The sequence below is a fragment of the Anomaloglossus baeobatrachus genome, chromosome 8, assembly GCF_048569485.1.
Source record: "Anomaloglossus baeobatrachus isolate aAnoBae1 chromosome 8, aAnoBae1.hap1, whole genome shotgun sequence".
In the NCBI taxonomy this organism is placed as follows: Eukaryota; Metazoa; Chordata; class Amphibia; order Anura; family Aromobatidae; genus Anomaloglossus; species Anomaloglossus baeobatrachus.
In genome coordinates, this window is record NC_134360.1 from 2,148,342 (window position 1) to 2,171,000 (window position 22,659).

General features: G+C 48.1%; 1 protein-coding gene across 6 annotated transcripts in view; it reads left to right on the plus strand.

Moving 5' to 3' along the window:
* The window catches only part of IQSEC1 (IQ motif and Sec7 domain ArfGEF 1), a 1,387,106-nt gene that overhangs the window by 1,237,476 nt on the left and 126,971 nt on the right, over window positions 1–22,659 (plus strand). For all 6 annotated transcript variants that reach the window (XM_075321245.1, XM_075321244.1, XM_075321240.1 and 3 more), the window contains one exon: window positions 14,852–16,104. In XM_075321245.1, coding sequence (XP_075177360.1) covers window positions 14,852–16,104 — 1,253 coding nt within the window. The remainder of the gene's footprint in view (window positions 1–14,851; window positions 16,105–22,659) is intronic.

Here is a 22,659-nt window from a genome sequence, read left to right on the forward strand (position 1 = left end):
CCCCACAGCTCCCCTATACACTGTCTAATGAGCCCACAGCTCCCCTATACACAGTATGATGGGTCCACAGCTCCCCTATACACTGTATAATGAGCCCACAGCTCCCCTATACACAGTATGATGGGTCCACAGCTCCCCTATACACAGTATAATGGACCCACAGCTCCCCTATACACAGTATAATGGGCCCACAGCTCCCCTATACACAGTATAATGGGCCCACAGCTCCCCTATACACAGTATAATGGGTCCACAGCTCCCCTATACACAGTATGATGAGCCCACAGCTCCCCTATACACAGTATAATGGGTCCACAGCTCCCCTATACACAGTATGATGGGCCCACTGCTCCCCTATACACAGTATAATGGGCCCACAGCTCCCCTATACACAGTATAATGGGTCCACAGCTCCCCTATACACAGTATAATGGGACCACAGCTCCCCTATACACAGTATGATGGGCCCACAGCTCCCCTATACACAGTATGATGGGCCCACAGCTCCCCTATACACAGTATGATGGGTCCACAGCTCCCCTATACACAGTATAATGGGCCCACTGCTCCCCTATACACAGTATAATGGGCCCACAGCTCCCCTATACACAGTATAATGGCCCCACAGCTCCCTATACACTGTATAATGAGCCCACAGCTCCCCTATACATAGTATGATGGGTCCACAGCTCCCCTATACACAGTATAATGGGTCCACAGCTCCCTATACACAGTATAATGAGCCCACAGCTCCCCTATACACTGTATAATGAGCCCACAGCTCCCCTATACACAGTATAATGGGCCCACAGCTCCCCTATACACAGTATAATGGGCCCACAGCTCCCCTATACACAGTATAATGAGCCCACAGCTCCCCTATACACTGTATAATGAGCCCACAGCTCCCCTATACACAGTATAATGAGCCCACAGCTCCCCTATACACAGTATGATGGGTCCACTGCTCCCCTATACACAGTATGATGGGTCCACTGCTCCCCTATACACAGTATGATGGGCCCACAGCTCCCTATACACTGTATAATGAGCCCACAGCTCCCCTATACACTGTATAATGAGCCCACAGCTCCCTATACACAGTATGATGGGTCCACTGCTCCCCTATACACAGTATAATGGGTCCACAGCTCCCCTATACACAGTATGATGGGCCCACGGCTCCCCTATACACAGTATGATGGGTCCACAGCTCCCCTATACACAGTATAATGGGCCCACAGCTCCCTATACACAGTATAATGAGCCCACAGCTCCCTATACACTGTATGATGGGTCCACTGCTCCCCTATACACAGTATGATGGGCCCACAGCTCCCCTATACACAGTATAATGAGCCCACAGCTCCCCTATACACAGTATAATGGGCCCACAGCTCCCCTATACACAGTATAATGGGCCCACAGCTCCCCTATACACAGTATAATGAGCCCACAGCTCCCCTATACACTGTATAATGAGCCCACACCTCCCCTATACACTGTATAATGAGCCCACAGCTCCCCTATACACAGTATAATGGGCCCACAGCTCCCCTATACACAGTATAATGGGCCCACAGCTCCCCTATACACAGTATAATGAGCCCACAGCTCCCCTATACACTGTATAATGAGCCCACAGCTCCCCTATACACAGTATAATGAGCCCACAGCTCCCCTATACACAGTATAATGGGTCCACTGCTCCCCTATACACAGTATGATGGGTCCACTGCTCCCCTATACACAGTATGATGGGCCCACAGCTCCCTATACACTGTATAATGAGCCCACAGCTCCCCTATACACTGTATAATGAGCCCACAGCTCCCTATACACAGTATGATGGGTCCACTGCTCCCCTATACACAGTATAATGGGTCCACAGCTCCCCTATACACAGTATGATGGGCCCACGGCTCCCCTATACACAGTATGATGGGTCCACAGCTCCCCTATACACAGTATAATGGGCCCACAGCTCCCTATACACAGTATAATGAGCCCACAGCTCCCTATACACTGTATGATGGGTCCACTGCTCCCCTATACACAGTATGATGGGCCCACAGCTCCCCTATACACAGTATAATGAGCCCACAGCTCCCTATACACTGTATGATGGGTCCACTGCTCCCCTATACACAGTATGATGGGCCCACAGCTCCCTATACACAGTATAATGAGCCCACAGCTCCCTATACACTGTATGATGGGTCCACTGCTCCCCTATACACAGTATGATGGGCCCACAGCTCCCTATACACAGTATAATGAGCCCACAGCTCCCTATACACTGTATGATGGGTCCACTGCTCCCCTATACACAGTATGATGGGCCCACAGCTCCCCTATACACAGTATAATGGGCCCACTGCTCCCCTATACACAGTATAATGGGCCCACAGCTCCCCTATACACAGTATAATGGGCCCACAGCTCCTCTATACACAGTATAATGGGTCCACAGCTCCCCTATACACAGTATGATGGGCCCACAGCTCCCCTATACACAGTATGATGAGCCCACAGCTCCCTATACACAGTATAATGGGCCCACAGCTCCCTATACACAGTATGATGGGTCCACAGCTCCCTATACACAGTATTATGGGTCCACAGCTCCCTATACACAGTATAATGGGTCCACAGCTCCCCTATACACAGTATGATGGGCCCACAGCTCCCCTATACACAGTATGATGGGTCCACAGCTCCCCTATACACAGTATGATGGGTCCACAGCTCCCCTATACATAGTATGATGGGTCCACAGCTCCCCTATACACAGTATGATGGGCCCACAGCTCCCCTATACACAGTATGATGGGTCCACAGCTCCCCTATACACGGTATAATGGGCCCACAGCTCCCTATACACAGTATGATGGGCCCACAGCTCCCTATACACAGTATAATGGGTCCACAGCTCCCTATACACAGTATGATGGGCCCACAGCTCCCTATACACAGTATGATGGGCCCACAGCTCCCTATACACAGTATGATGGGTCCACAGCTCCCCTATACACAGTATAATGGGTCCACAGCTCCCCTATACACAGTATGATGAGCCCACAGCTCCCCTATACACAGTATGGTGGGTCCACAGCTCCCCTATACACAGTATAATGGGTCCACAGCTCCCCTATTCACAGTATGATGGGTCCACAGCTCCCTATACACAGCATGATGGGTCCACAGCTCCCCTATACACAGTATGATGGGTCCACAGCTCCCTATACACAGTATGATGGGTCCACAGCTCCCTATACACAGTATGATGGGTCCACAGCTCCCTATACACAGTATGATGGGTCCACAGCTCCCCTATACACAGTATGATGGGTCCACAGCTCCCTATACACAGTATGATGGGTCCACAGCTCCCTATACACAGTATAATGGGTCCACAGCTCCCCTATACACAGTATGATGGGTCCACAGCTCCCTATACACAGTATGATGGGTCCACAGCTACAGTAGTACACAGTATAATGGGTCCACAGCTCCCTATACATAGTATGATGGGTCCACAGCTCCCTATACACAGTATGATGGGTCCACAGCTCCCCTATACACGGTATAATGGGCCCACTGCTCCCCTATACACAGTATGATGGGCCCACAGCTCCCCTATACACAGTATGATGGGCCCACTGCTCCCCTGTACACAGTATGGTGGGCCCACAGCTCCCCTATACACAGTATGGTGGGCCCACAGCTCCCCTATACACAGTATGATGGGCCCACAGCTCCCCTATACACTGTATGATGGGTGCACAGCTCCTCTATACACAGTATAATGGGTCCACAGCTCCCCTATACACAGTATGATGGGTCCACAGCTCCCCTATACACAGTATAATGGGTCCACAGCTCCCTATACATAGTATGATGGGTCCACAGCTCCCTATACACAGTATGATGGGTCCACAGCTCCCCTATACACGGTATAATGGGCCCACAGCTCCCTATACACAGTATGATGGGCCCACAGCTCCCTATACACAGTATAATGGGTCCACAGCTCCCTATACACAGTATGATGGGCCCACAGCTCCCTATACACAGTATGATGGGCCCACAGCTCCCTATACACAGTATAATGGGCCCACAGCTCCCCTATACACAGTATAATGGGTCCACAGCTCCACTATACACAGTATGATGGGTCCACAGCTCCCTATACACAGTATGATGGGTCCACAGCTCCCCTATACACAGTATGATGGGTCCACAGCTCCCTATACACAGTATGATGGGTCCACAGCTCCCTATACACAGTATGATGGGTCCACAGCTCCCTATACACAGTATGATGGGTCCACAGCTCCCTATACACAGTATGATGGGTCCACAGCTCCCCTATACACAGTATGATGGGTCCACAGCTCCCTATACACAGTATGATGGGTCCACAGCTCCCTATACACAGTATGATGGGTCCACAGCTCTCTATACACAGTATGATGGGTCCACAGCTCCCTATACACAGTATAATGGGCCCACAGCTCCCTATACACAGTATAATGGGCCCACACCTCCCCTATACACAGTATGATGGGTCCACAGCTCCCTATACACAGTATGATGGGCCCATAGCTCCCCTATACACAGTATAATGGGCCCACAGCTCCCCTATACACAGTATAATGGGTCCACAGCTCCCCTATACACAGTATGATGGGCCCACAGCTCCCTATACACAGTATCATGGGTCCACAGCTCCCCTATACACAGTATGATGGGTCCACAGCTCCCTATACACAGTATGATGGGTCCACAGCTCCCTATACACAGTATGATGGGCCCACAGCTCCCTATACACAGTATGATGGGTCCACAGCTACAGTAGTACACAGTATAATGGGTCCACAGCTCCCTATACATAGTATGATGGGTCCACAGCTCCCTATACACAGTATGATGGGTCCACAGCTCCCCTATACACGGTATAATGGGCCCACTGCTCCCCTATACACAGTATGATGGGCCCACAGCTCCCCTATACACAGTATGATGGGCCCACTGCTCCCCTGTACACAGTATGGTGGGCCCACAGCTCCCCTATACACAGTATGATGGGTCCACAGCTCCCTATACACAGTATGATGGGTCCACAGCTCCCTATACACAGTATGATGGGTCCACAGCTCCCTATACACAGTATGATGGGTCCACAGCTACAGTAGTACACAGTATAATGGGTCCACAGCTCCCTATACATAGTATGATGGGTCCACAGCTCCCCTATACACGGTATAATGGGCCCACAGCTCCCCTATACACAGTATGATGGGCCCACAGCTCCCTATACACAGTATAATGGGCCCACAGCTCCCCTATACACAGTATGATGGGCCCACAGCTCCCCTATACACAGTATGATGGGCTCACAGCTCCCTATACACAGTATAATGGGCCCACAGCTCCCCTATACACAGTATGATGGGTCCACAGCTCCCCTATACACAGTATGATGGGCCCACAGCTCCCTATACACAGTATCATGGGTCCACAGCTCCCCTATACACAGTATGATGGGTCCACAGCTCCCTATACACAGTATGATGGGTCCACAGCTCCCTATACACAGTATGATGGGCCCACAGCTCCCCTATACACAGTATGATGGGCCCACAGCTCCCCTATACACTGTATGATGGGTGCACAGCTCCTCTATACACAGTATAATGGGTCCACAGCTCCCCTATACACAGTATGATGGGTCCACAGCTCCCCTATACACAGTATAATGAGTCCACAGCTCCCTATACATAGTATGATGGGTCCACAGCTCCCTATACACAGTATGATGGGTCCACAGCTCCCCTATACACGGTATAATGGGCCCACAGCTCCCTATACACAGTATGATGGGCCCACAGCTCCCTATACACAGTATAATGGGTCCACAGCTCCCTATACACAGTATGATGGGCCCACAGCTCCCTATACACAGTATGATGGGCCCACAGCTCCCTATACACAGTATAATGGGCCCACAGCTCCCCTATACACAGTATAATGGGTCCACAGCTCCCCTATACACAGTATGATGGGTCCACAGCTCCCTATACACAGTATGATGGGTCCACAGCTCCCCTATACACAGTATGATGGGTCCACAGCTCCCTATACACAGTATGATGGGTCCACAGCTCCCTATACACAGTATGATGGGTCCACAGCTCCCTATACACAGTATGATGGGTCCACAGCTCCCTATACACAGTATGATGGGTCCACAGCTCCCCTATACACAGTATGATGGGTCCACAGCTCCCTATACACAGTATGATGGGTCCACAGCTCCCTATACACAGTATGATGGGTCCACAGCTCTCTATACACAGTATGATGGGTCCACAGCTCCCTATACACAGTATAATGGGCCCACAGCTCCCTATACACAGTATAATGGGCCCACACCTCCCCTATACACAGTATGATGGGTCCACAGCTCCCTATACACAGTATGATGGGCCCACAGCTCCCCTATACACAGTATAATGGGCCCACAGCTCCCCTATACACAGTATAATGGGCCCACAGCTCCCCTATACACAGTATGATGGGCCCACAGCTCCCCTATACACAGTATGATGGGTCCACAGCTCCTCTATACACAGTATGATGGGCCCACAGCTCCCCTATACACAGTATAATGGGCCCACAGCTCCCTATACACAGTATAATGGGCCACAGCTCCCTATACACAGTATGATGGGCCCACAGCTCCCCTATACACAGTATGATGGGCCCACAGCTCCCCTATACACAGTATGATGGGTCCACAGCTCCCTATACACAGTATGATGCCCCCACAGCTCCCTATACACAGTATAATGGGTCCACAGCTCTCTATACACAGTATGATGGGTCCACAGCTCCCTATACACAGTATAATGGGCCACAGCTCCCTATACACAGTATAATGGGCCCACAGCTCCCCTATACACAGTATAATGGGCCCACAGCTCCCCTATACACAGTATGATGGGCCCACAGCTCCCCTATACACAGTATAATGGGCCCACAGCTCCCCTATACACAGTATAATGGGCCCACAGCTCCCCTATACACAGTATGATGCCCCCACAGCTCCCTATACACAGTATAATGGGTCCACAGCTCCCTATACACAGTATAATGGGCCCACAGCTCCCCTATACACAGTATAATTGGCCCACAGCTCCCCTATACACAGTATGATGGGCCCACAGCTCCCCTATACACAGTATGATGGGCTCACAGCTCCCCTATACACAGTATAATGGGCCCACAGCTCCCCTATACACAGTATGATGCCCCCACAGCTCCCCTATACACAGTATGATGGGTCCACAGCTCCCTATACACAGTATGATGGGCCCACTGCTCCCCTATACACAGTATGATGGGCCCACAGCTCCCCTATACACAGTATGATGGGCCCACAGCTCCCCTATACACAGTATGATGGGCCCACAGCTCCCCTATACACAGTATGATGGGCCCACAGCTCCCTATACACAGTATAATGGGCCCACACCTCCCCTATACATAGTATGATGGGCCCACAGCTCCCCTATACACAGTATGATGGGTCCACAGCTCCCTATACACAGTATGATGGGCCCACAGCTCCCTATACACAGTATAATGGGCCCACACCTCCCCTATACACAGTATGATGGGCCCACAGCTCCCCTATACACAGTATGATGGGCCCACAGCTCCCTATACACAGTATGATGGGCCCACTGCTCCCCTATACACAGTAGGATGGCCCCACAGCTCCCCTATACACAGTATGATGGGTCCACAGCTCCCCTATACACAGTATAATGGGCCCACAGCTCCCCTATACACAGTATGATGGGTCCACAGCTCCCTATACACAGTATGATGGGTCCACAGCTCCTCTATACACAGTATGATGGGTCCACAGCTCCCCTATACACAGTATGATGGGTCCACAGCTCCTCTATACACAGTATGATGGGCCCACAGCTCCCTATACACAGTATGATGGGCCCACTGCTCCCCTATACACAGTAGGATGGCCCCACAGCTCCCCTATACACAGTATGATGGGTCCACAGCTCCCCTATACACAGTATAATGGGCCCACAGCTCCCCTATACACAGTATGATGGGTCCACAGCTCCCTATACACAGTATGATGGGTCCACAGCTCCCCTATACACAGTATGATGGGTCCACAGCTCCCTATACACAGTATGATGGGCCCACAGCTCCTCTATACACAGTATGATGGGACCACAGCTCCCCTATACACAGTATGATGGGCCCACAGCTCCCCTATACACAGTATGATGCCCCCACAGCTCCCTATACACAGTATGATTGGTCTACAGCTCCCTATACACAGTATGATGGGCCCACAGCTCCCTATACACAGTATGATGCCCCTACAGCTCCCTATACACAGTATAATGGGTCCACAGCTCCCCTATACACAGTATGATGGGCCCACAGCTCCCCTATACACAGTATGATGCCCCTACAGCTCCCTATACACAGTATAATGGGTCCACAGCTCCCTATACACAGTATGATGGGTCCACAGCTACAGTAGTACACACGCTGTATGGGCCTGCACAGTATAGCATAGCCTTCACACTGTTCTTTATGCCTATACTTTATGATGCCCTCACAGTCGCATGTTTTAATTTAAATTAAAAAAGAAAATCGCATACTCGTGTAATCCAAGTTCCTGACGAGTTTGGCAAAGTGCCGTCATATGCACCAGATGCAGGCGTCCCGACACCCCGTGCATGCGCCGGTGCCCCAGGCTCAAAGTGACCTGTGGTCTACAAAACGGAGAGTGGTGGTGCCGGGAGGGGGTGTCTCGCTGGTCTACCACAGACCTTCACTGCAGTGGTGTTCTCCGCACAGAGATATAATTAAGGGTGTCAGGAGCTCCGGCGACCGCGCTCCCACCCCCGGTAGCTGCGCTACTGTTACATCCACAGAACATGGTCATGTCATCTCAATGCGCTTTAACCATTGCAAACATGTGAAAGAACAAACACAGGACGCCCTCAATCTCGCCAAGTCCAGCACCAGCTCCACCGCTGTTTCGGTTTGTGTGTTTTGGTTGCAGCGGTTACATCACAACCACAGACAATATCACTGCTGCAGCCAATCACTGAGCTATTAACCTATTAAAGACCGCCAAATCACTTTTCACAGCTGCCGGGAAGGGACCTTATTGTAAGCGCCATTTATTTATGCTGTGTGTTCACACTGTAGCCTATGTCATAGCTCATAATGTATTAGTTTACACAAAATATGTATGAAACATATATTAACTTAAAAATGCTATTTGAAGTAATATTGAAGACTAGAAAGGATCCAGTAGAGCTTTTATCCTCCTCTGCTCCACCAGGTTACGGCCCTTTCTCCCAGCACATCCACATTTATAGGCTGTAATGCTGAAGCTGCTGCTCCACAGAGCCCTTGTCCCGTCACGATTACACGACCTTCATACAGGGAGCTCCCTTCTTCCATGTCTGTTCTCCGGATTTTCTCCGCCTGTGTCACCCCCATATTTTATGCCAGGGAGCGTTATCGTGCCCGTACGTTTATTGGTGCATTGCTGTAACCGGCTGGGAAGTAATTACAGTTTCTGAAGGTAAAATTTACACGTGTAATAGTAATATCTAATGGGGTTCAAAAATATGTAAAAAAAAAGACATTTTCCTGCACATACCTTACCGAAAAAAGAAGAGAACTGATTCGATTTCCACATTAAAGTAATTACCGGAGGAATGAATGTGACACTCATCACAATATGAAACGTGACCGCTGTAAAAACTGCAGAAAATTGCTTTACTTCTATTCACGCTAAAAAAGAAATTAACTTAAATAACCATCACGTATATCTGCACGGAAGCTGAAAATATGCCATATCCCTCACCTACAACATATAGCCAGGGTACAGAAAAATGTACGTGGTCTTTATAGGGGATTTTCATGATTATAATATATAATAAATATATAATAAAGAATCCGTACAGTCCCTGGAAGCCCCTTCACCACATAGCGGCAGCCCTGACATTTTACCCCAAAAGTAATGATGTCACGGCCGCCAGTTTACTGACCCTGCAGCCAATCAGAGCAGTCAGGTGTCTGGAGGGTGTGAGGGCATCACTTCCGGAGGAGGCCGCCGCGAGCGCAGGCTGGAGAGAAGTCCAAGGGGAAGATTGTCTTTTTTTATTACATCATGCTGGATTGCTTGTGCTAACTTAAGATAAAAAGTAGATAATCCCTTTAAGAACCAGAGTCTGGTCATTAAGGAGTTAACAAAGTTTATTATAACATACTATTTATTCCCTCATATAGCCTCACAGCGCTTTACATGCACATACAGTAGAAGTGACGGGCACATTGGCCTAAAGGTTTCTTCCCGCCGTTATCGATCCACGCTGTCCGAGAGTTCTTGTAAATCAAAGCAATTTTGCAATTTACTGGTAATTAATATTTTCTACCATTCTTGTGATATTAACAATTTTCTTTTGTTTACAGCTTGTTACCTTGGAGACCGACCACCGCAGCCATACTGCAGAATACAGTTAGGTCCAGAAATGCTTGGACAGTGACTGACTCTTCGTGATTTCAGCTCTGAAGCCGCTATTTTTGGTTTAAAATAAGACAACTGAGATATAATTGGAGACTTTCAGGTTTATTGAAAGGGGATGAACAAAAATCTGTGAAACGTTTAGGAATTGCAGCCATTTTTTTACAAGTCCTCCACATGTCAGGGCTCAGAAGTAACCGGACAAAGTAACTTTCCCCTAAATAAAATGTTCATTTTTAATACTTTTTAGAGAATCCTTTGCAGCAATGACTGAAGTCTGGAAGCCATGGACACAACCAAACGCTGGCTTTCCTCCTTTGTGATGTTTTGTCGTCCTTTACTGCGGTGATTTCAGTTTTCACTTGTTTGTGGGTCTTTCTCCTGTATGTTTTGTGTTAAGTATGTGAATTACATGCTCCATGGGGCTGAGATCTGGTGAGGACTCGGCCATTGCTGAATTTTGCAGTAGATTTTGGGTCGTTGGACGGCGCTTTACATAAAGATGGACAAACAACCTTTCTGCATTTGGTTAAATCTGAGCAGAAATTAAATCTCTGTGACTTCAGAATTCATCCAACTGCTTCTGTCTTCAGTCACATCATCAATAACCACTAGTGCCCCAGGGCCATTGTTAGCCCTGCATACTCGGTCAGCACACCGCCTCCGCCTTGTGTTACAGAGGACGTGTTGTGCTCTGGATCAGGAGCTGCTCCAAGCCTTCTCCTGACGTTTTGCTTCCCATAATTCTAGTCCAGGTTGATCTTAGTCTCATCCGTCCTCTGCTGCTTACCCAAAATTGGGCAGCTTCTTTAGATGCTTTATGACCAATTCTAATCTGGCCTTTCTATTTTTAAGGCTAATTAATAGTTTGCTCTTTGTGGTGACCCTTCTGTATTTGCCCCTTGTAGTGACCCCTCTGTATTTACACCTTGTGGTGACTCCTGTTGTGAATATCATCAGAGATGGTGCTGGGAGTGTTTCTGGATTCCCTCTGGTGGCTAGTGCTGGTAGTGAGTCTGATTCTGCATCTGTCACTCGGCCAGGTGTTGTAGATGATTGCTGTTTCAGGAAGCCTATGGAGTCCAGCCTGCGGGTATATAGCAAGGCAGTCTCTGTCTAACCTTTGCCGATGATCATTGTTTCTGCTTCATGTGAAGATGTCCTGAATTTGTTTAGGCTTTTGCCTTTCCCTTTTAGGATTTTGTTTTGCCTTCTTTGAGCCTTTTTGGATCCTCCAGGAATGATTTGTACAGCGGTTTTTCGTTCCTTTGTATCGTTTTGTTTTCATGTCATCCTGAGTCTGCAGCTATGTCTGATAAGTATTTTGTTTTTTTAGTCTGGGCTTGGTTAAAGGCTGAATTTACACTGACGGGCGTTTCTGCTTAATCTGTCTTTTTCTAAATCAGTGTTTGAGAATATTCCCTTTTGTTTCTTGCTGGTAAATAAATGCTCTTCCTGCACTATTTTTGGAGGGTAAATTATTCCCAGCAAGAAAGGGAGTTGTTACTCCCTATTTGATCAGTAGTTTTGTATATTTGTATCTCCTGTGTTTTTTGTAATTATGATCTTTTCTTTTATATTTGCATTTTCTATTTAAATGTATTTGCACAAGAGTTCCTGATATAGTTGGAGAAAAGATCATGTGATCTTTTTAAGGGAATTTTTGATTATCAGGTGTTCGTATTATTCAGGGTTTTAACTGGCTGCAACCAGTAATCTATCCTATACTTTTGTATCTAGCTAGCAGGGCCTCACTCTGCTTATTTCTATATCTACCATCTGTGTGTTGTTTTTTTTCTTACATCACCGTCGCTATATGTTGGGGGCTTTGACTTTCCTTTGGGGCTGCGCTGAGGCAAGTCAGGATTCCTCATTCCATCTTTGAGGTTAGTTATTTCTCCTGCGGTGATGAGGCATCTAGGTTTTTTAGGAACACCCCACCACTACTTCTAGTTGTGTTTATGCAGTCATTGGATTGCAGCCAGCTACATTCCAACTACTCTTGTGTATTATCATCAACCTTTTTATGGGATTTTTGCAAGATCTTTTGCGGTCTCCTGACCATAACAGACTCCTCTGTATTTGCTCCTTGTGGTGACCAGTCTGTATTTGCTCCTTGTGGTGACCCCTCTGTATTTGCTCCTTGTGGTGACCCCTCTGTATTTGCTCCTTGTGGTGACCCCTCTGTATTTGCTCCTTGTGGTGACTCCTCTGTATTTGCTCCTTGTGGTGACCCCTCTGTATTTGCTCCTTGTGGTGACCCCTGTTTTGAATGTAGTCTGTGTGGGTGCTGTTTTGGAGCTCCCCCTGGTGGCCAGGAATGGTAGTGAAGCTGAGTCTGTGACTCATACAGGCGTCGGCGTTAATTGGGAATTTAGGAAGTCCTATTGCAGGCAAGCCTGGTGTGTATAGGAGAGCTCTTTTTGCCTTGCTGGCGCCAGTGATAGTTGAATTTTCCTCAGTCTCTGAACCTGGCTTAGAGTTCTGTCTTCCCTGTTGTCCTGTGCAAGACCTCTGCAGAAAAGTTTGCAAGCTTTTGCTTTGCTTCCTGGTTTACACCTTAGGGTGTTTTGTTTTTCTTTTTGTTTGGTATCTGTTTTCTTGCAGGTGAAGATTTGCTTTTTTAGCTTGGTGAGCATGGGGGTTCCCCCTTTGCTAGCTCTTCTGCAAGAAAAGGGAGATTCTCCCTGTCAAACTTGATTACTTGCACTTTTGTATTTTTGTGTTCTTTTTGGTATTTTGTTTCTCCCATTATTTACAACAATAGTACCTGATATAGAGGGGGTGAGGTCGTTTGACCTCCAGGGCCATTTTTACTATCAGGAGATTGGTATTTGTCTGCAGGGTTTTTGTACTGACCACAATCGGTTTCATTTTCTTTCCTTTGTATCTAGGTAGTCGGGCCTCGCCTTTGCTACATCTATTTTTCCCATCTGTGTATCGTGTTTTCCTACATCACCGTAATCTCTATATGTCAGGGGCTGGCTATTCCTTTGGGGACTTTTCTGAGGCAAGGTAAATTTCCTCATTTCTATCTGTGAGTTGTAGCTAGTTTCTCCGGCTGTGACGTGGCGTCTAGGTTTTTAGAAACGCTCCATGACTACTTCTAGTGTGGTCTGATAGTTAGGGGAATGCGGTCATCTCAGGTTCCAACTACTCTTGTTTTTCTTGGTGGTGTTTTTCTACTAATGGGATTTTTTGTAATCTTCCACGGTTACCGGATCATAACAGACCCCTCTGTATTTGCTCCTTGTGGTGACCGACTGAATTTGCTGTCATGAAGTCTTCTATTTATGGTGGACTTTGATACTGAAACACCGACTTCCCGGAGGGTGGTCTTCACTTGGGTGGGTGCTGTGAAGGGGTTTTCCTTCACTAAGGAAAGGATTCTGTGATCATCCACCAGTGTTATCATCCAGGCCTCTTCGAGTTCCCAGCTCTCCAGTGTGTTCATTTTTTTTTTCCAGAATATACCAAATTGTTGATTTGGCCGCTCCAAACATTTCTGCTCTCGCTGATGGATTTCTTATGTTTTTTTTCAGCCCAGTGATGTTCTGTTTCTCCTTCATTGAGAGCGCCTCTGACCACATGTTGTGTGTTTACAGCAACAGCTTCCAAATACAACGGCCGCACCTGGAATCAGCTCCAGACCTTTTACCTGCTTAATTGATCGATTAATGAGGGAAAACCCCACAGTGGCCATTAAAGAGCTTTTGCGATAATTGGCCAATTACTTTTGGTCCCTTTATAAAAAGGCAGTGACATAATAGACGTAATTTCTAAACCTTCCTCCAATTAGGATGTGAACCCTCACACTAAAGCTGAAAATATGCACTTAAAAACACCTATTGATTAAATAACTATATTGAAATGTTTTGGTGAACAGGTTTGTGTTACTGTCCAAATATTTCTGGACCTAATGTATGTACAGTGCTTACAAGCTCTTTTCTATTGAGAATGTAAACACTGTTGTGCAGGCCATGATCCCTGGAACTTCATGTTACTTCCTAAATGCAGTCAGCTCCAGCGCAGTGCTTATAAGCTAGACCGCAGTGGTGGTCGGTCTCCAAGGCAACGAGCTATAATGAGAAGTGTTAGTAACATCTCAAGAACGGACACAAATTTTAATAAGCAGTAAATTACCAACATGATTGGTTTAAACAATAAGGGGTTAATTTATATCTTCATCGATGGATATTGTTGTATATAGCTGTGTCGGATACAGAATCCTAATAATGGTTTTGTTTCTTTCTTTAGGTGGAGATGCTGGAGCGCAAATATGGAGGCCGTCTCATAACCAGACATGCTGCACGCACCATCCAAACCGCCTTCCGGCAATATCAGATGAACAAGAATTTCGAGAGGCTTCGAAGCTCCATGTCAGAAAACCGCATGTCGAGACGGATCGTGCTGTCCAACATGAGAATGCAGTTCTCCTTTGAAGGACCAGAGAAAGTCCATAGTTCCTATTTTGAAGGGAAGCAGGTGTCTCTGTCGAACGATGGCACAAAACTTGGGCACCGTATGTTGCAGTCTGATTGTGGGGATCTCGCTGAGCAGACCTCACTAAAATCTCCCGCTGCCTCCAGTGATTTTGCCGATGCGATCACAGAACTAGAAGACGCTTTTTCCAGACAAGTCAAGTCCCTCGCAGAATCCATCGATGATGCTTTAAATTGCCGTAGTTTACATGCAGATGACGTCCAGGCATCAGAACAAGCTAGAAGTCGGGAATCAGAAAGAAGTAGTCAGATGAAGCCAGCACATAACCTCGATCACCGGAAACTGGATGAAATGACCGCATCTTATAGTGACGTGACCCTGTATATTGATGAGGAAGAGCTCTCCCCTCCTCTGCCGCTTTCTCACTCCGTGGACCGTCCGTCCAGCACAGAATCTGACCTGAGACTCCGATCAATGAACTCTTCTCAAGAGTACTGGTCCATGACCCATAAGGACGATAAGCTGGATACAGACACCAGCTGTCGGAGCACCCCGTCCCTGGAGTGTCAGGATCACCGCTCAAGGATAGACCACCTCCCATTGCTCACCATTGAGCCACCTAGTGACAGTTCAGTAGACCTTAGTGATCGCTCTGAAAGAGGATCTATAAAGAGGCAGAACGTGTATGAACGAGGGATTCACAGTCAGCAAGGAAGCCCCAAGCATATCCCCCATATTCCAACCAAAATAATCTCTAGGGAAGACGAGCAAAGTCGCCACCGGCCAAGGCCTATCGATGCACAGCTGATAATCAACGGCACGGTGAACCGACAGAGTAAATCTGAGTCTGATTATTCAGATGGCGATAATGACAGCATAAATAGCACGTCTAATTCCAATGACACCATAAACTGCAGCTCCGAGTCTTCACGAGACAGTATCCGCGAGCAGACGCTGAGCAAACAGACGTACCACAAGGAGACTCGGAACAGCTGGGACTCGCCGGCATTCAGTAACGACGTGATCCGGAAGAGACACTACAGGATCGGGCTGAACCTATTCAATAAGTAAGTACCATCTGAACACTTAGAGGAATAGCTCAAATATGGTTCAAAATATTGTTCTGACCCAGTGTGTGCAAGAACAACCAAAAAGAGTCCCAGGCTCAAACACAGACACCGCACGTCCTGCGCTAGGTACAACACAGTGATGTACCATAAATGTATATGGTGATGAGGTGTAGCTGCTGGGAGATCCCGAGAATGGTGGGAGAAAGTCCCCTATGTGAATGAACACGAGAGAATGAATGACGTGTCTCCAAAAGGTTCCATATAACAGAGTGGAGGCCGCACATTTATCCGGCCTTCACTCTATGAACATATTTCATCAATAGGTTTAGAGTCCGATCCTCCAACATGGTGAAGGCCGGGACCTGCAAGAAATACATGAAATGAGGGGCATCCGACGAACGGACACAAGTTGTTTCCTGACGTCGCTGCCTGCAGATGACAACATCAATTAGGCCTCAGCGCGGTGGCTGCTTAAGAGGATCTTCACCATCTGCTCCGGTCACATTCTCCAGCAGACACGTTCCGGGTCACTTCAGGCCCCAGCGATCCATCCTCCAATCCATCCGCTCACTCACCCATCCGTCCATCCTCCCATCCATCCGCTGTCTCACCCATCCATCCCTCCTCCCATCCATCTGCTCATTCACCCATCCATCCATCCCTCCTCCCATCCATCTGCTCATTCACCTATCCATCCATCCTCCCATCCATCTGCTCATTCATTCACCCATCCATCCATCCATCCTCCCATCCATCTGCTCATTCACCCATCCATCCCTCCTCCCATCCATCTGCTCATTCTTTCACCCATCCATCCCTCCTCCCATCCATCTGCTCATTCACCCATCCATCCTCCCATCCATCTGCTCATTCACCCATCCATCCATCCTCCCATCCATCCATCCTCCCATCCATCCGCTGTCTCACCCATCCATCCGCTGTCTCACCCATCCATCCATCCATCCTCCCATCCATCTGCTCATTCACCCATCCATCCTCCCATCCATCTGCTCATTCACCCATCCATCCTCCCATCCATCCGCTGTCTCACCCATCCATCCCTCCTCCCATCCATCTGCTCATTCAGCCATCCATCCATCCCTCCTCCCATCCATCTGCTCATTCACCTATCCATCCATCCTCCCATCCATCTGTTCATTCATTCACCCATCCATCCATCCATCCTCCCATCCATCTGCTCATTCACCCATCCATCCCTCCTCCCATCCATCTGCTCATTCACCCATCCATCCCTCCTCCCATCCATCTGCTCATTCACCTATCCATCCATCCTCCCATCCATCTGCTCATTCACCTATCCATCCCTCCTCCCATCCATCTGCTCATTCACCTATCCATCCCTCCTCCCATCCATCTGCTCATTCACCTATCCATCCCTCCTCCCATCCATCTGCTCATTCACCTATCCATCCATCCTCCCATCCATCTGCTCATTCACCTATCCATCCCTCCTCCCATCCATCTGCTCATTCACCTATCCATCCCTCCTCCCATCCATCTGCTCATTCACCTATCCATCCATCCTCCCATCCATCTGCTCATTCACCCATCCATCCCTCCTCCCATCCATCTGCTCATTCACCTATCCATCCATCCTCCCATCCATCTGTTCATTCATTCACCCATCCATCCATCCATCCTCCCATCCATCTGCTCATTCACCCATCCATCCCTCCTCCCATCCATCTGCTCATTCACCCATCCATCCCTCCTCCCATCCATCTGCTCATTCACCTATCCATCCATCCTCCCATCCATCTGCTCATTCACCTATCCATCCCTCCTCCCATCCATCTGCTCATTCACCTATCCATCCATCCTCCCATCCATCTGCTCATTCACCTATCCATCCATCCTCCCATCCATCTGCTCATTCACCCATCCATCCATCCTCCCATCCATCTGCTCATTCACCTATCCATCCATCCATCCTCCCATCCATCTGCTCATTCACCTATCCATCCCTCCTCCCATCCATCTGCTCATTCACCCATCCATCCATCCTCCCATCCATCTGCTCATTCACCTATCCATCCATCCTCCCATCCATCTGCTCATTCACCCATCCATCCCTCCTCCCATCCATCTGCTCATTCACCTATCCATCCATCCTCCCATCCATCTGCTCATTCACCTATCCATTCATCCTCCCATCCATCTGCTCATTCACCTATCCATCCATCCTCCCATCCATCTGCTCATTCACCTATCCATCCCTCCTCCCATCCATCTGCTCATTCACCTATCCATCCATCCTCCCATCCATCTGCTCATTCACCTATCCATTCATCCTCCCATCCATCTGCTCATTCACCTATCCATCCCTCCTCCCATCCATCTGCTCATTCACCTATCCATCCATCCTCCCATCCATCTGCTCATTCACCCATCCCTCCATCCGGTCACTCACCCATTCATCCAATAACCCATTTATCCATCCGCTCATCCATCCGCCCATCTATCCACCCTTACCAGAACATATGACTTTCATGCACATTTCATGCTTTCACTTATGAGACCTCTCGCCACAAAAAAGTCTTTGTGATGAGTCAGAAAATACAAATGTGAAGAGCTGTCGGCTCCACCCGCCATGTGCCAGGTGCTGGTGCCAGGTGCTGGTGCCATGTGCCAGGTGCTGGTGCCAGGTGCTGGTGCCATGTGCCAGGTGCTGGTGCCAGGTGCTGGTGCCAGGTGCTGGTGCCAGGTGCTGGTGCCATGTGCCAGGTCAGCCGCTGTCTTCCCATAGACACTTATTGAATTTGTTACTCGGAGCCAGGAGATGCCGGTGACAGAGGAGGTTGTTTAGTAACCGTGAGCGCGGGGGCCGCAGATCAGACTTGTCCTGGGAATGGAAGGGTTTGCGCACACCACGTCTTTTCCATCAGATTCCGCTGTGAGGTTGCACACCGTTCACACACTGTATAATGGGGGTTGTTACTCACCTTTGCTGTAATGCGAGGTAGACTCAGGAAACACTTCCAATAAAAGTCCAGCTTATTCCAAGCTTCATAAACCAGCACAAAGGAAACAAACCAGGAGCCACCGGCATAAAGGAAAGTAAATAGCGCCCAGCTCCCTCCATAACTGCAGGAGGTTTGTCCGACTCCATGTACACTGCTGCCTGTCAGTGAATAGCTCCTCTGTCAGAGGCTGCCTCTGATATACTGACCACATGCCAAACAGACCAACACCATCTTACCAGGGGATCCACATCTATGGGCGGAGCTATGTGGATCTCTCCAGCCATCCGTAGAACCTGACCCTGATATGCCCGCTACACCATGTGCAGAATTAGTAGGCAAATTATATTTTAAGGGATTTTTTTTTTTTTATTACTGATCAACAACTATGTTCTCAATCAACCCAAAAGACTCATAAATATCAGAGCTTAATATTTTTGGAAGTTGGAGTGTTTTTTTTTAGATTTGGCTTCTTAGGAGATATCTGTTTGTGCAGTGACTATTACTGTGCAGAATTATTAGACAACTTAATAAACCAAATTTTATTCCCATCTCACTTGTTTATTGTCACCAGGTAACCAATATAACTGCACAACATATAGAAATAAACATTTCTGACATGCAAAAACAAACCCCAAAAAATGAGTGCCCAATATCGCCCCCTTTCTTTCTGATGACACTCAGCAGCCTCCATCCATAGATTCTGTCATTGCTTGATCTGTTTACCATCAACATTGCGTGCAGCAGCCTCCACAGCCCCCAGCCACCGCAGCCTCCAGCCACCGCAGCCTCCAGCCACCACAGCCTCAAGACACTGCTCCCAGAGGTGGACTGTTTTCCCTCCCTGTAGATCTCACATTTTATGAGGGACCACAGGTTCTCTATGGGGTTCAGATCAGGTGAACAAGGGGGCCATGTCATTATTTTTTATCTTTTAGACCTTTAGTGGCCAGCCACGCTGTGGAGTAGTTGGATGCATGTGATGGAGCATTGTCCTGCATGAAAATCATGTTTTTCTTGAATGATAGCGACTTCTTCCTGTACCACTGCTTGAAGAAGTTGTCTTCCAGAAACTGGCAGTAGGTCTGGGAGTTGAGCTTCACTCCATCCTCAACCCGAAAAACTCCCACAAGTTGATCTTTGCTGATCCCAGCCCATACCAGTGCCCACCTCCACCTTGCTGGTGTCTGAGTCGGAGTGGAGCTCTCTGCCCTTTACTGATCCAGCCTCTGACCCATCCATCCGGCCCATCAAGAGTCACTCTCATTTCATCAGTCCATAAAACCTGTGAAGAATCAGTCTTCAGATATTTCTTGGCCCAGTCTTGAGGTTTTATCTTATGCTTCTTGGTCAGAGGTGGTGGTTTTCGGCCTTCCTTACCTTGGCCTGTCCCTGAGTATAGCACACCTTGTGCTTTGTGATACTCCAGTAACGTTACAGCTCTGAAATATGGCCAAACTAGTGGCAAATGGCATCTTGGCCGCTTCACGCTTGATTCTCCTCAATTCATGGGCAGTTATTTTGCGTCTTTTTGGCCCAGCACGCTTCTTGCGACCCTGTTGGCTATTTGCCATGAAACACTTGATTGTTTGGTGATCATGCTTCAAAGGTTTGGCAATTTCAAGACTGCTGCATCCCTCTGCAAGACATCTCACAATATGGACTTTTCAGAGCCCGTCACATCTCTCTTCTGACCCATTTTGCCAAAGGAAAGGAAATTGCCTAATAATTAAGCCCCCCTTATATAGGGTGTTGATGTCATTACACCGCACCCCTCCTCATTACAGAGAGGCACAGCACCGGATTTACTTCATTGGTAGTTGTCTCTCAGCCTATACAGCTTGGAGTAGGACGACATGTATAAAAGCATCATGGGATCAAAATACTCATTTGCCTAATAATTCTGCACACAGTGTAGAGTTGTGGCACTACAAGTACCAGAGCAAAAATCCAGGTTTACACCACTTCTGTGATACATACCAGCCGCCATGCTACACTGCCCAAGAAGTGCTGCAGAAGTGCCGCATAAAATACTCCCGGTGCACGGTGGAAACCTCTCTGCTGGGCGCATGCTCCGTGTTACACTGCTTTTTACGGCTTCAAAGTTTGGAGACTGTGAAGCGGTAAATCAGTGGTCGTTCATGAAGCCGCTTCAGTTGACAAGAGAGCGAAACACCCGGCGCTCTGGAGAACAACCGCCGGCATTTTCCTGCAGCGGCTTTACAAGGGAAATCTTCATGGCTGCGCTGGCGTCTTTATGGCGCTGTCACACCAGCTTGTCACGCAAAGGGGAATCCTTTCTGACCTATCACTAGCTAATTGTTCTTGTTCAGTTTGCTATTTATGTCACCAAAAAGTGTTATCTCTATTTTCTATGAAAGCTTTAACTGCACCATGTAGTGCGGCACAGAACTACACCAAACAAAGTGTTTTTCTTAAGGGAAAATGTCTGGATTTTGCAGAGTGAAGATTGCACAGTATATGCTGCGTCCCTGTATTCCTGCTCTCGTATTCACATAGCTGATCGCACAGTATATGCTGCGTCCCTGTATTCCTGCTCTCGTATTCACATAGCTGATCGCACAGTATATGCTGCGTCCCTGTATTCCTGCTCTCGTATTCACATAGCTGATCGCACAGTATATGGGGCGTCCCTGTATTCCTGCTCTCGTATTCACATAGCTGATCGCACAGTATATGCTGCGTCCCTGTATTCCTGCTCTCGTATTCACATAGCTGATCGCACAGTATATGCTGCGTCCCTGTATTCCTGCTCTCGTATTCACATAGCTGATCGCACAGTATATGCTGCGACCCTGTATTCCTGCTCTCGTATTCACATAGCTGATCGCACAGTATATGCTGCGTCCCTGTATTCCTGCTCTCGTATTCACATAGCTGATCGCACAGTATATGCTGCGTCCCTCTATTCCTGCTCTCGTATTCACATAGCTGATCGCACAGTATATGCTGCGTCCCTGTATTCCTGCTCTCGTATTCACATAGCTGATCGCACAGTATATGCTGCGTCCCAGTATTCCTGCTCTCGTAGTCACATAGCTGATCGCACAGTATATGGGGCGTCCCCGTATTCCTGCTCTCGTATTCACATAGCTGATCACACAGTATATGGGGCGTCCCTGTATTCCTGCTCTCGTATTCACATAGCTGATCGCACAGTATATGTTGCGTCCCTGTATTCCTGCTCTCGTATTCACATAGCTGATCGCACAGTATATGGGGCGTCCCTGTATTCCTGCTCTCGTAGTCACATAGCTGATCGCACAGTATATGCTGCGTCCCTGTATTCCTGCTCTCGTATTCACATAGCTGATCGCACAGTATATGCTGCGTCCCTGTATTCCTGCTCTCGTATTCACATAGCTGATCGCACAGTATATGGGGCGTCCCTGTATTCCTGCTCTCGTATTCACATAGCTGATCGCACAGTATATGGGGCGTCCCTGTATTCCTGCTCTGGTATTCGCATAGCTGATCACACAGTATATGGGGCGTCCCTGTATTCCTGCTCTCGTATTCACATAGCTGATCGCACAGTATATGGGGCGTC